Source organism: Macrobrachium rosenbergii, chromosome 14, assembly GCF_040412425.1.
Source record: "Macrobrachium rosenbergii isolate ZJJX-2024 chromosome 14, ASM4041242v1, whole genome shotgun sequence".
Lineage (NCBI taxonomy): Eukaryota > Metazoa > Arthropoda > Malacostraca > Decapoda > Palaemonidae > Macrobrachium > Macrobrachium rosenbergii.
The window spans coordinates 14,788,605-14,804,106 of NC_089754.1; the positions used below are offsets into that span (position 1 = coordinate 14,788,605).

General features: G+C 37.6%; 1 protein-coding gene across 10 annotated transcripts in view; it reads left to right on the plus strand.

Annotated features, from left to right (window-relative positions):
- Drep2 (DNA fragmentation factor-related protein 2) overlaps window positions 1-15,047 on the plus strand; it is a 132,321-nt gene extending 117,274 nt beyond the window's left edge. For all 10 annotated transcript variants that reach the window (XM_067115942.1, XM_067115949.1, XM_067115946.1 and 7 more), the window contains 2 exons: window positions 11,778-12,885; window positions 13,599-15,047. In XM_067115942.1, the coding sequence (XP_066972043.1) occupies window positions 11,778-12,413 (636 nt within the window). In that variant the 3' untranslated portion in view covers window positions 12,414-12,885; window positions 13,599-15,047. The remainder of the gene's footprint in view (window positions 1-11,777; window positions 12,886-13,598) is intronic.
- The last annotated feature ends 455 nt before the right edge of the window (window positions 15,048-15,502 follow it).

Sequence of the window (15,502 nt, forward strand, 5' to 3'; positions counted from 1 at the left end):
TCACATGTGTTTTTCTACTGTGGCTTTTAACTGAGGTACGGACAAGAATGAGGGAAACATATTTCATTAGGGCATTAGTAACTACTTGCATCTTTTCTTTCTGTCAAAGCTAATCCACTGGGGACATATTCGAAACCAGGAAGAAAAACATGGAAAAAAACGCTTTTCCTGACCTTCGTAGTTGCTAAAGAAATGTCCCACTCAAACTTTTCAAGTTTTGCAATTAATGGTGCTCACATTTTGGCTTACTGTTAGCATATGGAAATCTTATATGTAATGTTGTGGTTTACAAATAAGGTGCGAGGTATAGATATTGAATTAAGGATTCTGTGTTGCTAGGATGTTAGTAGTGATCAACTGGCCAGTTTTCAAAAGCTTCTACATTATATAATAAATTACTGCTTGATGCTTTCTTGACAAAGTTTTCTGGATGCTTTTTTGTGTCAATAGCAGTGGAGGTTACGCTTCTATTCAACTAAGAGAATGTTAGTTTTAGTGCTGCATAGAACAGAGACCTACTATTTATTACCTGAATTCATTAGTATTAGCCCAATGGCAGTCTGAATATTCTGTATTTTGTAGGCACAACTCAAAATATGCTTTTTAGTTTTAGATGTGTAAGGTTTTGGTGCTAGATATTTTTACAATGAAATTTAAATGACTATAGATTCTGTCAAGCTGCTCCAATAGTTGAACCATTAGGTAATTTTCCAAGATGAAAAATATCTTTCTATTGTATTTTGATCCTAAGTATGGTGAAGTACCTTATAGAGTGCCAATCTATCATCAAGTTCAGGTGTTTTGTCGCCATGTGTTGTAATACTGTAGTATATTAAGAGATAGAGCAATTAAGGCATTTCCTGACAAGCGTTCTGTCAATACTGAGACTGCAAGATGCAGGTTCGGTAGAGGCTACAGTCTGGTCTTCAATAATCATTCCTTTGTTAGAGCACACACACAGTGGATCTCAGTATTTGAAATTCATATTATTTCTTCAAGACTGCATATTACATTGTATGTAATTTGGCGATCTCCTCTACCTTGCATATTTCAGTATGCTTTAAAAATTTATACTTTAGGCCCCACGTAATTTGAAGTGGCCATTTCTCAAAAGGTTTATAAAATTACATATTCCGTTTCTCAGAAAGACTAAATTTCCCGTCTTAGTATCATGATATATAGATATATAAGTACACGATGGATTGATTAAGGAATAATCATTATTGATTTTTAGGGTAACACGTCCTTGACCAAGAATAATAATACAGGATTTATCGCTATTAATACATCTTGGGTATTGACGACGGCATTCTAGCCTCTCAGTCATGCTCAATACAGAACATTTTAGCGGCTACTTTTCAAGTCGTGGCTGCTTCAAAAACGTAACCACCGTTTTCTGGTTAAGCGAACGTTTGCCTAGACACTTTTAGAAGAATGTTCAAAAGCCGGAAATAACCTGGAGATTTGTATCCAATGCTCACTTCATGTTACCTCACTAAACACTTGGCAACACTCAACACAAGACAGGATCAGGGATGACCAAAGTGAAAATACGTCACACTAGGGCGGCTTTAAGAGCACATTCAGTGTGAATTTCAACTGTGTTTTTAGGCACATCGCTTATAGAGAGCTTTACCTATTCAGAATACTTTTCTTGCACCAAAATAATCATTGCTAATATAAGGCTAATCAATAAATATTCCAGAGTTGGTGTGCGTCTGATAGTTGTCATCTGCTAGTGTATACATCACTCAAGTATTTGGCAACGTAATTTTTTTTCTCCTGATTAACCAACACTTTTGTAAAACTTTTGCTACCAGTTCCATTTCATCTTCTTGCGTAGTGTGGCCACCTTTGATTCTGAAAGATTACCTAATCCTATTGAACCATCTCCCATAACTGCAGGCCCTAGAAATACTGCAGTGCATGAATTTCATTTTGCTTGAATTACCAAATTTTTCTTGGAATTTCTTTATCGGCAACGGTCATGGTGGAACTTATTAAGAATTCATTCAATTTGTTTATGAAGCAATCTTAGTGGTAGCTTTCAACATTTCTGTAACCTTAGTGTGTTTGTCAATGCCTCACAGAGGGCACTTCTGACTGTGGCACATAATGTTTTCACCTGAGAACTTTTTGTAAAATGTCAGATTCAACCCATTTTGTTGTCCATTTCAGTAGATTACAGTTTTTCCTAGGTTTTATTACGCGCAGGAGATAAAAAGTTTTCGTTGGCCACATACATGAAGGTATAGAATAAGTTAACCAATGTAAACTTAGGTATTTGTAGTATACTTGATGTAATATTAAAATATTTAGAAAGAAAGCTTGGAAAAAAGTTTATAATAGTTGATCTCTAGTAATGCAAGATTGCAAATGATTATTCAGTATTGGCTGAAAATTGAGTCCTTACAATCAAGAGTTTCCAAACAAGAGCCGTAAGTTCCATCTTTTCTTGATAAGGACCCCACTGGTGCCCCAACCAACTACAGCCGTTTATAATAAGCGATTAACACTTAGTAAGTTTTATCCCCTACGTTCCTTTTTAGGTTAACTCATATTAGAGATGACCCTTTTATTACATGAAGTAATTGATAGGCTTTATGCCTGAATTAAATGAACCCGGGATTTCCATGTTTCTCCTATGATTAACCTTCTTCGATCAGACACTTTGTTTTTCCAGTGAAGGAAAAGGATTAAAGTTCACGAAGAAAGTTATACCTAAAGAATACCTTGTATTCTACTACAGTGAGAAAAGAGTGGTGGAAATAGTTTCAAGGCCTCTGGCAAGCCATACTATAATACAGAACTCGTTCATCATAGAGACGTCTCTTACCGGGCGAAGGCCTTCTGTTCTCAAAGATAACATTTTAGCCATCCACAAAACAGCTAGTTTTACTCGCCACGTACTGACAAGAAGCAACTGGATGAAACAGTTTCATCCATGATTTATTTTTTATATACTATCTTGGAAATTATCGGACAATATTGCTTACAATTACCACTTTTAGGCAAGCACTCTCAGCTTTGAAGATGGTAAAATAACTCCTTGTAGTTTATACATAAGGTAGCTTCTTTCCTTATTGCCACAGGTGATATTTATTTATAAACATAATGTGCTTGTCAATTCGGTGTATCCACCTGAGTTTTGAATTTTGAAAAAGTTTATGAACTACAGGGCGACGTGTCACTAATTTTTGTCCCGATCAGCAGAAATTTCTCATACCTGACGCTATGGGTAAGACAGAGCCGCATGACAAAATCAATTGGGTTGCCAAATGCATATTTATTCCTTCACTGAGACCATTATCTAACTAGCTTGTACCTTCCTAAAACTTCATGAGGTAGTCCCTTATTCAAAATTCCAAAATAGAGGAAGGAAACATTCGTATGATATCAGGATTACAGTAGCATGACCATTTACAGAAATCCAAGTTGTACACTTTTGTACTGAATTACACTCAAAAGTTTATCTAAAATTTCTCATAAATTTACTCTCAGACACAACAGAGAATTTTACATTACATGTATATCTTGTAAAGACACTGCAGTATTATAATACTGGTAGCAGTTTTCAAGTCTGTTGGATTAAGAATTGTCATCAAGCATATTCTGCCCAATGACGGTAGTGAAGGAACAATGGAAAGTAATGCTTGATCAGTCTCAACAGTTCTTCTGAACTGATAGACCAAACACCCACCGATTATTATCTAAGCTTCAAAGTTCAGTCTTAGTAGCTATTTTAACAGTATCTAAATACAGAAGGATTTAAATGTCTTGAAAGGATCTTGTTTAGGATACTTTGAAGTCAGTGAGCTTAATATTTCAAAGTAAAGGGTTTAAGAATCTCTGCTTAACTCAGTCATCATAACAACCTAGGCTCTGTTCAAATAAGTAAGCTAGAAGAGTATTTATTCACCTTTTGTATCTTTTCATGACGTGAGTTTTCCGTTTTGATAAAATAGACATAATTTATCTTTGAGAGTGACTAGAAAAGTTAATTGTGCCAAATGACCCACAATGGCCTGTTATTACTTAAGCACAGCTTATATGAAGACATCCAAGTTAGGAAACAATGTACGGAAGAATACATGCGTCGTATTCGCAAGTAAGATTTCTGAACTTTGACACTGTTAGCTATAACCATGCAAATGTTATCCTGAAGGATCTCCAGATTTAGGTAGAATAGAGTTAGAATATATTACTAATGAGTACATATGTAAGATTATAATAATTACTATACTGTTAGGTGAAGAAAGTAAACTGTCAATGTTAGTGTTTTTCTATTGCTGAAGCTAGTTTTACAACCAGTAGAACTCAGACCAGTGAGATGAGTAATTCATGTGTAGATTTCAAGGACCCTCTTCCTGAATATAAGATAAGGTTAACATCAGTTGCTTTCAAACCAGCATGCTTCTGGTCATTGTAAGTTCTACTCCAGTATATGCAATGTATGATATCACATCACTCCTGAGATTCAAATACTTAATCCATATTGCATTTGTATAATGTCATGTTCTCTGTTTATAGATGTGTTTGCTATTGATCTATGACTGATAAGCTGATGAACTGAGGTGTAATATTTTCATACCAATGCAATGACTCTACTTGAAGGAAAGGCCACCTAAAAGCTACTAATTAGCATGACTTTAGATCTAGAGAGTCTTTGTTTCTCCCTTTTTTTCTCATTATCAATCAGCTGTCTATTGTAAGTGTTGTTCTTAGTATGTGAAATTATTTGAACATTTTAAATGAATATGCATTGTTTGTCTGTGTTTTGTTAGGGGTCCTGGTTTTCTTTGCCTTCCTTGCTAAGAGCTATCTATGCTTTGGCCACTTCTGAAAGGTGTTGGCACTTGGCACTACCCTTGCAAGTACATTGCAGAAAGGATGAATGTAACACTGTAAAAGGGACTGAATGTATCTGCGGGCTAAGTGCCAAGTGCTTTTGCGAGAACTGGTAGCTTCGAGTAAACAGAGATAAATCACTTGAATCAAGATGACCTTCCTAGTGCTTTTCAAAAGTGGTTCAACTTCAAACAGATGATAATAATATAAAGTAAGGTTTATTCATTCTTATCCTAATGAGACTTACTTATGCCTAACAATCCTCACGCTAATCTTTTTCCGATCTTACTCAAATTTGTCAGCTTAAGGGAATCCGTAGCTCACATTTACACACATGTATACACAATCACACAAAATCCTTCTTTTATCACTTCTGTGCGCACATGTTATGATTTTATAGCCCAAACCTTCTTAATTGTTTTGAAAACTACTTTTTTTCATTGTAAATGACAGATTTACTCTCGCAAAGAAGAGACGACAAGAAGGGCAGTGGCGGATAACAGTAAAGAAAAATAAAAACAAGGAAGGAATCGGTGCAGTGTCCAGCCACTGTTGAATGAAAGTACAAGAGTGATATGTGTATGAATGTACAGCGCGGATGTCAGGGTCTAGAAGGAAAAAGTGGCCAACAATGAGGTTCTACCGAGATCTGTAATCATGACATTCATAACTTTTCCTTATCTTCTTAGACATTTTCGGAAGCATTCATCAGGGTTATTTATTTTAATACGAATATTGTGACAGTGTACGCATACATACATACATACATACATACACAAACACACACATTATACGTACATACATATATACGTACATTATATATATAGATATGTAAGTGTGTGTGTGTGTGTGTGTGTGTGTGAGAGAGAGAGAGAGAGAGAGCATGTGTGTTTTGTGTATGTGTGTTTATGTGTTTTTATATATAGTTTGTCGAATTCACCATTATATGCATAGCTATACATTTACCTGCGTTGAACATATGCTAATTAAAGATGCTGCTTATATGCGGTCACCTACATAACCGTTGGGTAGAATTTTGTTGTAATCTAGTATAATCGTCTTTGTATAAAGAAACGACACCACTCTCTTTGTCTTGAATATGTCAGTACGAAGAAACTCATGTTATCAAATTTGGACAAAACATTTAGATCATCACTAAAGTTGACTGACAACTTCCTGTTTCATAGATTTTTCTTGTTTGGTTAAGAACAAATGGAAATGACGCAAAATATTCATATCCGTTTTAACATTTTATGAGAAGCAAAATATTCCTCACTTAAGAGTATAAAAAAACACTCACATAGAAACATAAAAAGATGGCACACACACACACACACACACATATAGTGTACAATCAATCAATGTTTTGTATTTTACTCATGCATATGTGTACATATTCATGCAGGTACGACAGAACGATATGGGAATGAGTGAAAGATATGTTTATGCCCTTAAGTTTGTAAGAGAGGGACTGATAACGTACTTTGGCAGTGTCATATATAGAAAACAGTCCTGTCCTTCCTCACTGTTACTTAGCCTGAAGCAGAAAGATGACAGCCACCATTACCCTCTGGGGATGACAAAAGAATAACAGCAGTTAGCTGATTGCACATTCCTGGTAGGCTTAGCACTTCTGAAGCAAAATTTCCTTCCTCTCTCTCTCTCTCTCTCTCTCTCTCTCTCTCTCTCTCTCTCTCTCTCTCTCTCTCTCTCTCTCTCTCTCTTCAAAGAGAGCCAAACTCATTTTCAACGAAATCATCACATTTTTATTTGTTTAAAATATGAAAGTGTTTCCGCATTCATATACCAAACTGTTCCCCCTTCTTTCTTGATCTTACTTTCACAAGCATTTATAGAATCCACGAAGCCACTCACAATAATTCACTGATAAGGAAATCATTCTTGCATAACCGAGTCTTCGGCTTTTGGCATCTTGCCGCAAAGCCTTGCACAAAGAAGCCATTATTTTTTTACAACAATGGGTCAAAATTGCAGAGACTGTCGCTAAGGCTTTGCCACTCATGCAGAAACATGCCTGACTCTAATTTGTCATCCAGTTTGGCTCCTTGGTGCAAGAGATGGCGGCAAGATGCGAAATAAACCAGACGTCACCTCAAAGCGAATAACTCTGGCGCAAATGGCATTGAAAATCCAAGTCCCCTCCGTTGCACATCTACAGTTCTCCTTTGATTTTCTCTTTTCCTGTCTGTTTTTATTTGATTTGATTTTTGTCATTCATGTCGCTGGAACCGAGGGGAGGGGCTACAGGCTCGGGTACTACAATCTCTTTTCATGCTCTCACGATTTCCTCAGGGACCTTTCCACGAATCCCTTCTCACGCTTTGTTTCTTCCACTCGATGTGTTTTGATATATGATTACAGAAAATGTATGTATACGTGAACATATATATATATACATACATACATATATATATATATATATATATATATATATATATATATATATATATAAGCAATCATTCATCGGCAATGGCCTAAAGGAAAAAGAAACATAAAATCAGACGTATGCATAACCATGTGTTCATGTATGCATGTTGTGTTGTCAACATCATGCATGTGTATACAACGAAACATGCATCTGCCTGTAAGCATATACTGAAAAGCCTAAAGTCTATTATTCTATACATGTTACGTACCCATTATGAAAGAAGAGCTCATGTATATGTATGTATATAGTATGTGTGTGTGTATGTGAATACATAAACGTAAACATATATACAAAAAAATACACTCTCTCTCCCTTTTTTACACGCACACACACGTACACCGAAGACCCACCCACCCATTTACACCCACGCACACACACACACGCATATATATATATATATATATATATATATATATATATATATATATTATATATATATATATATATATATATATATATATATATATATATATATATATATATATATATATATATATATATATATATATATATATATATATATATTCATATAAAGTGAACCTTTACCTTTACTTATGGGTCTTAACCTTGAGAAGTAGTTTATGCTGCCATTATTTTCTTTTGGTCTTCCTTTTATCCTCTGCATCGCATTCTAGATTTTCTTTGGTTTCTAAGTAATGGCCTCTACCTCCCTCTTTCTTTTCTTTTTTTTTTTTGCCTTCATTCTCTTCCTTTTTCTCCTCACTTTCTTGTCTCGTCGGATGATGATGATGATGATGATGATGATGATGATTGTGAGTGAACGGGGCTGCCAGATGTACCTTCCAACCCTTCTTGTCAATTGGTTCGCGATTCCCTTCGCATCACAGAACTAGGTAATTTTCGACTCTCTCTACCTCGGGTGTCCGGGGTCTTTTTGCCCCTCGTAAGTCATTAGGTCCAAATATAGCATTGGGTCACTTGGTCACAGTCCACCACCATTCGCAGTCACTTGCTCATTCTTAGAACTTCATGACACGAGCCGTTTCAGTCTTTCCCACACACCAGATCAGTGAAAAAAAAAAGAATCGTAAAATGAGCTGAGAGCAACTTTATTTTGTGGTCCTAGAGCTGTTTATGATGTACTGGGAAATAGGATGATTCCATCTAAAAGTCTGTTTTCATTTCTTCGTTTGGTTGATGATATTCACTGAGGCTTTCATGGACCAAACAAGAAATGAATCATTTCAAATCAGTCAAACGAATCAAATGAGATTTGAGTCTACATGAACCATACCATAAATGAAGTGGCTCTTGGTCCAAACTGAATTTGCTCTTTTTCCTAGTAACTCCTACACAATTTGGCATTCAATTCAAAGCCAGCCAAAGGGTGAAACCAACCTACCTCTATCCAGTGATTCCTCAACCAAAGAATTTTAGTAAAAAAACCAAAACAATCACAGTCAGTTATACTTCTTTTTCCAATATCTAGCCCAACCGTTCTACTAAAATGATAATGATTTATTCTTTAAAACCAGTTTACGATTTCACCGGGATTCATTACTATTTCCCTACCTTTCACTTTTCAGCTAGAATATTTTTTCATAGAGAATGCAATTTTTTCTGTCATCTGTCTGTTTCTAGAAAAAAATGGGAACGATGCATGATGTTTCCTTTTTAATTTTCAAATACACGACAGCTGGTGCTATTTATATTACTGCTCGGCAACGACTACAGTTTCCATAAATGCTGGTGAAACCATGTGCGAAGTATCACCAAATAGGCACTTAATTTATCTCTCTCTCTCTCTCTCTCTCTCTCTCTCTCTCTCTCTCTCTCTCTCTCTCTCTCTCTCTCAGCAAAAAGAAAAGAGAAATCAGTCTTTATAGAGGTAGTGTTGCGTTTGTGTAAGCACTCAGTTCGCCATCCAAAGAAGGCACGGCCGACCACACTCGCTCCTTCTTGACAACCAGAAAGACAGACAGCCACTTCATCCAGCGCGTCTCTTCCTCTCGCAGCTTCTGTCATGACAACCTTCCTTATGACCTCATCTTCCCTTCCCTGCTTTATCTCAGAGGAGGAGCTCCTTCGGAGAGTGTCCTTATCCTGTGAAATATGGATGATGGAAAATTCAATGTTTTGTAAAATTCTTTTCGAATGTGGTAAATGATAACTAATGATGAACACATAAGTAAATCCCTTGTAACTGAAATTCTCTAAATTCACGGAGACTCAATAAGAGTGACACAATTGGGCAAAGGACCCCAGACCCCTAGAGAAACTTAGTTATTAGCTTATTTACCTTTTATGTGTTTATACATCTTTTAGTATCACGTTATTGTAAAGAGAATTATAACTCGTTCAGTCTATGCCACAGGAGAATATGGATGAGACTCTTCTTGAACAACGTTGCCCAGCCTTGCGAATCAATTGATTTTCTTTCTAAGACAAGAACGATTCTAGTAATATTCCTCACAACTCTGTACCATCGTTGCTCCTGTGGGATAGACCAACAACATGCAGTTCAGATCCTATAAAAGATGAAATATTGTGGACCAGAAACACACTCCACGTCGTTGAAACTCAAAGCTCATATCACACAGCAATGTAATTAAGTACAAAGTCACCTTTGATTACCTTTCTTTTTTCCCCCATCTCTCTCTCTCTCTCTCTCTCTCTCTCTCTCTCTCTCTCTCTCTCTCTCTCTCTCTCTCTTTATTATTATTGTTATTGTTATTACATGCCAATCATTTTTCTTGTTCATTCTCAATTACCCTTTTCTTTATTTATGAGTCTTCTCGCTGATCCAGCCATTCTCGAGTCCTTTGTTCATCCCTGTTCATAGATACAATTTAAGGAATGATATATTCACTTTATGTCAATTATGAACATTAAACGACTGATGTCACATTATAGTTTAGCTCTAACTTCAGTGGATTAAACTTCCAAATTTCACTTTTATAAGAAAGTTAGACTTGGTCATTTTTTCACATCTTGGTTGCAATACCGAGTTTTCCATTTAAACTGGAATGTTTTATTGTAGGATTTGAAGAGCACCTTTCGGATACTTGGTTTCTCTGATCTGTATGACCTCATCATAGGAAAACCTCGTCGTCAACGTACACTTGTAAAGTCCTTTCGAATGAAAGTTGACGTCATACGCTGTGGACATTATTGAAAAAGCAATAGCTCTTACTGATGAAGTAATTAAGAATTCAGCTGCTGACAGTCAATACTGATCTCGGAAACCATTCGATCCGCGAGGTGGAAAAGGACCAAGCTAATTCTATTAACATTTTTGGTTTCCGTTGGAAATCCCACAAAGAGTTCATCAATTGTTTTCTCAAATCGAATTGCTTCTTGATTTGGTTCTTGTGCATTTGTGTGATGGATGGTGAGTGTCCGCAAATTCTTCTTTCTCATCTGACCCCTTTTCGTAATCGCTGTTTATTCATTCACCTCCTCCTTTGTTTATTTTTCCTATTCTCTACCTCATAAGTTTCTGAACAACTACAAAGTGGTGAAAAAGCAACGGAAGAGTAAATTAAGCATCTTTAGAGCAGGCTGTTAGAGTACATAAAAGGAAATATGGTTCTGTTCCCCGCGTCACCATAATAACAACAGCAGCGATTAAGTTCCTCCCGGTAAAGACTAACATTGCATAAAAAGAGAAATTTAAATCCCTGTGAGATTAATGGTGAAGGAAATGCCTCGAAGAGTCTTCTGAAGTGTTTCCATCCACTCACTCGATATGTTGATGGCTCTTTGTGAGAGAAATGAGGGTGTTTCAATTAAACCAACAGTGAACTAAGTGTCATTTTCGATAAGACTTTCTGAATTAAATGCATGATAAATGCTAAATTTAAATTCTGATTTTCAGTGTTAATTAAGTAACTGTATAATGGCCCCTGACCGGCTAATATAAAAAATTCAAATAATCAAGTCCTTGGTTCTTACATCAGTTATTTAGGGTGTGAAGTATCCGTAGGTAATTGATGTAGTCAAAAAGTACAGGTGTGTTGACAGTGCGAAAGACGTTTCATCGTGGGGTTGTATATATCCATATTTTTTTGTATAACAGTAAAAGTAGTAAAGTAAGCTTGAATGAAAGTAATCATCCCTTAAAAGTATGATGAGAGCATAGAGAGGACTTTAGGAGCTATCTACTATTTTTTGTAGACGCTCATGTACCAGTGCCTGTAGCCACCTAAAGCATGCAGTGAAATGTTAGAGATTTAAAAAGAATAAAGAGGAGAGCAAGGCAGTAAGATTACCCTTCTGCTGGAAAACTTGTTGGGAAATTTGCAGAGTAAAACGCTATTCATATCAGATGTGTTTATTTTCACTCTCTTAAATGTCTGTGTAAAGCAAGAACTGTTGTATACAAGAGCTCAGTGTTCGTCTGCCTTGCTAACCTTCTTGGAGTTTGAAATATCATTAGCTGAATAAAAGATTAGAAATAAAAAACCGTTTGCAAAACTCTTTTCTCTCAGATCCACTAACAGGTAGCTTGCGCTTGCAGGTTCATAAACCGGAAGCTACATCCCCAGTACAAGAGGGTGCTCTACCACCATCCCAGCGGCCACCAATCCTTCACACTCACCCAGCCAGCCAAAGCCCAGGCAGTAAAGCTCAGTCTCAGGCTCAGCCCGCAGGTGCTGGCACTGCTGCAGCAGCTTCGGCAGCCGTTGCACCAAAGGGGAGCTCACATGTTCGTTTTTTGCCTGACTACCGCCCAGTCAACTTGAAGGACAAACCCCGTGCAGACCAAGAGAGTTCTGAGTCAGAGACTGAAAACACTACCAATGATGAGGAGGCTCACACGACAGAGAAATTCCTCTTGCTCATAGATCAGCTCTCTGTTGATACAAAGAAGCACCTGTCCATCAAAGACATTGGTGTTATCTTAGATCGTCTTTCTTCTAAAATTATTGATGTTGAAAAGTTAGATAGAGAAGCGGAGGAAGAAGACTGCTTTAACTGGACAATCAAAGCAACAATCCGTGGTGACAGCCTACGGGAACTTGGTGTAGTTTACAATGGACATTATTATTCCATTAGTGAACACCCAGGTTATGGGCAAAAGAAGGAAGAGGAAGAAGAAGAAGAAGAGGGAGTTAATGCAGATGAAAAGGAACCTGAAAAGGAACCAGTGTGACTGCGTCAAACTCCCAGTATTTGTTGGGAAAAAACCTGGTTTAATTTGGCAGGTGACAAAACGCAGGTTCACCCGTTACCCAAAACCAGTAATCTTGGCTTGTGTTTGTGTGCGTGTTTTCCTTGATTTCAACTTACTTTGACAGGAACGAAAATGCCAATGACATTTTGAATTACAAAGACTGAAAAGAGGGTACAATCCAAGAGAAGGGTCACGGTTCAAACTGTTTTTTTAGAAAGACCCCGTTCCCCTAGCGCCACCGCAGACCCTTTCTCTCCCCTCTCCCCAGACACATACACAAGGCAAAGCACAGTAACAACAAGCTCGCTTTGAGTCAGTGACCTACCAACAGCAACAATGAAAACAGCCGCAGGGGACATTCTTGTTCGATGGCCTGTAGCAAAAGGCATTTGCTGCTACGCCCACCTCAGCTTTGCTTACTCAAAGGAGGATGGACAAGCCATCTTTGCAGGTTAGTTCAGGTGTACTTCTGATGAGCTCTTTAATTCTGTTCCTTAGCCTCTCATGTTTTCTGTCTTAAGTGACATTATAAAGAAAATAATGTTCATTTTCACAGCATGAAATTTTCATCTAATGATAAACTGAGACCATCCTTTTCTCTTGGTATATTCTTATAGACAATGATACCTAGTTATCTTTTTCAACAAATTTCAATTGTAAATATTAAAACGCAGCGTTTCTTCACCAATGTTACCTAGTTTGAGGCACTGCTAATGATGGAATAATTGGCTATATTGTAAATCTTTGACTTACTATAATTATTGGCATTCAGTAACCATTCATCATGAATAGGCATTTGTAGCACTGTAAATTATGTTGATAAGCTAATTAGTTTCAAGAAAAATAAAACTGAGTTCACAGTTACTACCACACATTATGTTCTGATATACATTCTATGTCCATTAGTAAAAAAGCTTGATTGTCACTTTGAAAATGACCTCTGACTTTATCTTTATAACATTCAATAACAGTCTTTAAGGGAAGGGAGAATGGCTTATGAGTCTCCAATAAATGAACTTTAGAGAAATGTTCTCGCTTGTAAATGTCAATAACGTTGTGTAATGTCAAGAATGTGGTCCTAATGGTTTTCTTATTCTAAGCTTGAAGATGTGATGGTAAGTGCAGGGAAGTTGCCATACACCTTATTTTGTATTATCATTTCAGGGTGTTGTCCCGTTGTTTTAGCAGACAATCGATGAACTGACTCTTAGCAGCGCCATATTTTAGTATCTCCTCAACCAACACCACAACCTGAAATTGTTTCATGATTGGCAAAACTGCAGACAAGACAAAACCAATGTCCTGTTCCAAGCTCCAAAGATCAACAAAGACACGCCACATTCACCACAACTAGTGCCATCTACTGTATGAGAGTTTCACTAGCGGTACCTAGTGGATAAAGACTCATTAGTGACCAAGTGCCCAGGCACTGGCTAGTGCCACATGATGTACAGAGGCTCACTAGTTTCACTGATTGTGCCAGTGCATACTAGTGCTCCGTATGTACAGTGCCTCACTAGTGTTGCTTGATGGGCAATTGTTAAACCCCCAATACCTATCTATTGTGTAAACCTAAATAGTGTCACCTCATGTGGTTAAGGACAGTTTGTCCCATAATTATTTTCCATGAAAAAAACTTATTTATAATCCCAGATTTGGAATACATTGTATCTGGGGAATGAATGAATGAAAATCAGTTAGTGAAGTCCCAGGTTTTGGGATCTGACAATGCATGTGGCCGACATGCGACCCTTGCCCTCTTCACTTAGGGGATCATATGAACTCACCGATGGAAAGGACATTAGAAGTGAACTTTGTAGTTAGAAAGATATTCTATATTTTGAAGAAAAACAAATGTTGGCGGCCATTGCACAGACCTTTTTTGGCATGTAGGATGCATATTGTGGAAGACATTGCCGCCGCGCCGAACCATGCTCAAACTTAACAGGAGATTATAAAACGTCTCGTTAACATTGCTCTTCTGTCTACTAGTTGTTCAGCCGAGAGGCCATGCTGCCAAGTTTTTAGATAATGCCAGAAACCACTTTATGTATTAGTGCGATGATTATGACGACAAAAATATCCAGAGCCCTGAAAGTGTTGTTGTTATTGTTGGTGTTCTCTGCTTGCAGACCAGAGATCGCGTGGGGTGTGTTATAAAGCATCCTCGTCAGCCACTCTGAACCTCTCCAGCGTCCACCACCTCTTCTGTTGATGCCACAATACCATTTCATAAATGACAAAGATTTTAGCCAAATGTTGAATCGTGGAAGGAAATGACGTTCAGAGTGGCTTGCGGAAGGGGAAAACCATATTTCCTTGTTTATCCATTTTCTATTTAGAAGTGGAAGGACAAATTTGCGGATTTTGATGGGGTTGATAATGCCCGAGCGCTGTGCCTTCCAATGCCACCAGTTAAATAATTAGGTATCCTTTTCGTGAGGGAATGCGCTGGGTGGGTATCCACGGGCATAATATTCAGGTTAAGCGAACGGGGTACCGTGAGGGGCAGAATGAGTATGTGCGCCTGTCTGTCTGTGTGTCAGTGTAAGTGAGAGAGAGAGAGAGAGAGAGAGAGAGAGAGAGAGAGAGAGGTAACACCACTCGTATGTGTGAAAGAGAGAGAGAGAGAGAGAGAGAGAGAGAGAGAGAGAGAGCGCTAGTTTGAAATTTACCGAATAAAGTTGAATTTGTAATCGGAGATGACTCTTGTCTCCCATTTTTGGATTAAGCAGGTGTTTAGTTAAGCTAAACACGTTTTAAACTTGATCGTAATTTGTCATTTGTCGAATGAAAAATGGTAACACAAGCAGTCAGTATTTTACAGACTGAAGTAGTTGTGCGTGCGTATGTGCGTGTGTGTATGTGTGGGTAAGAGAGAGAAAGAGAGAGAGAAGAGGCACCCATCTTCGTCTACCGTTTGCCGGTCGCTTAACCTCCCCCCCTCCCCACCCTATTGTTTTTTGGTGCATGCCAGGTGCATTTTTGAAGACCGCCAAAGGAAGGTCGTGTCTGACAAACCTTTTGTCTCTGCCGTATGTCGTCTGAATTCCATAAACATTAGGCTG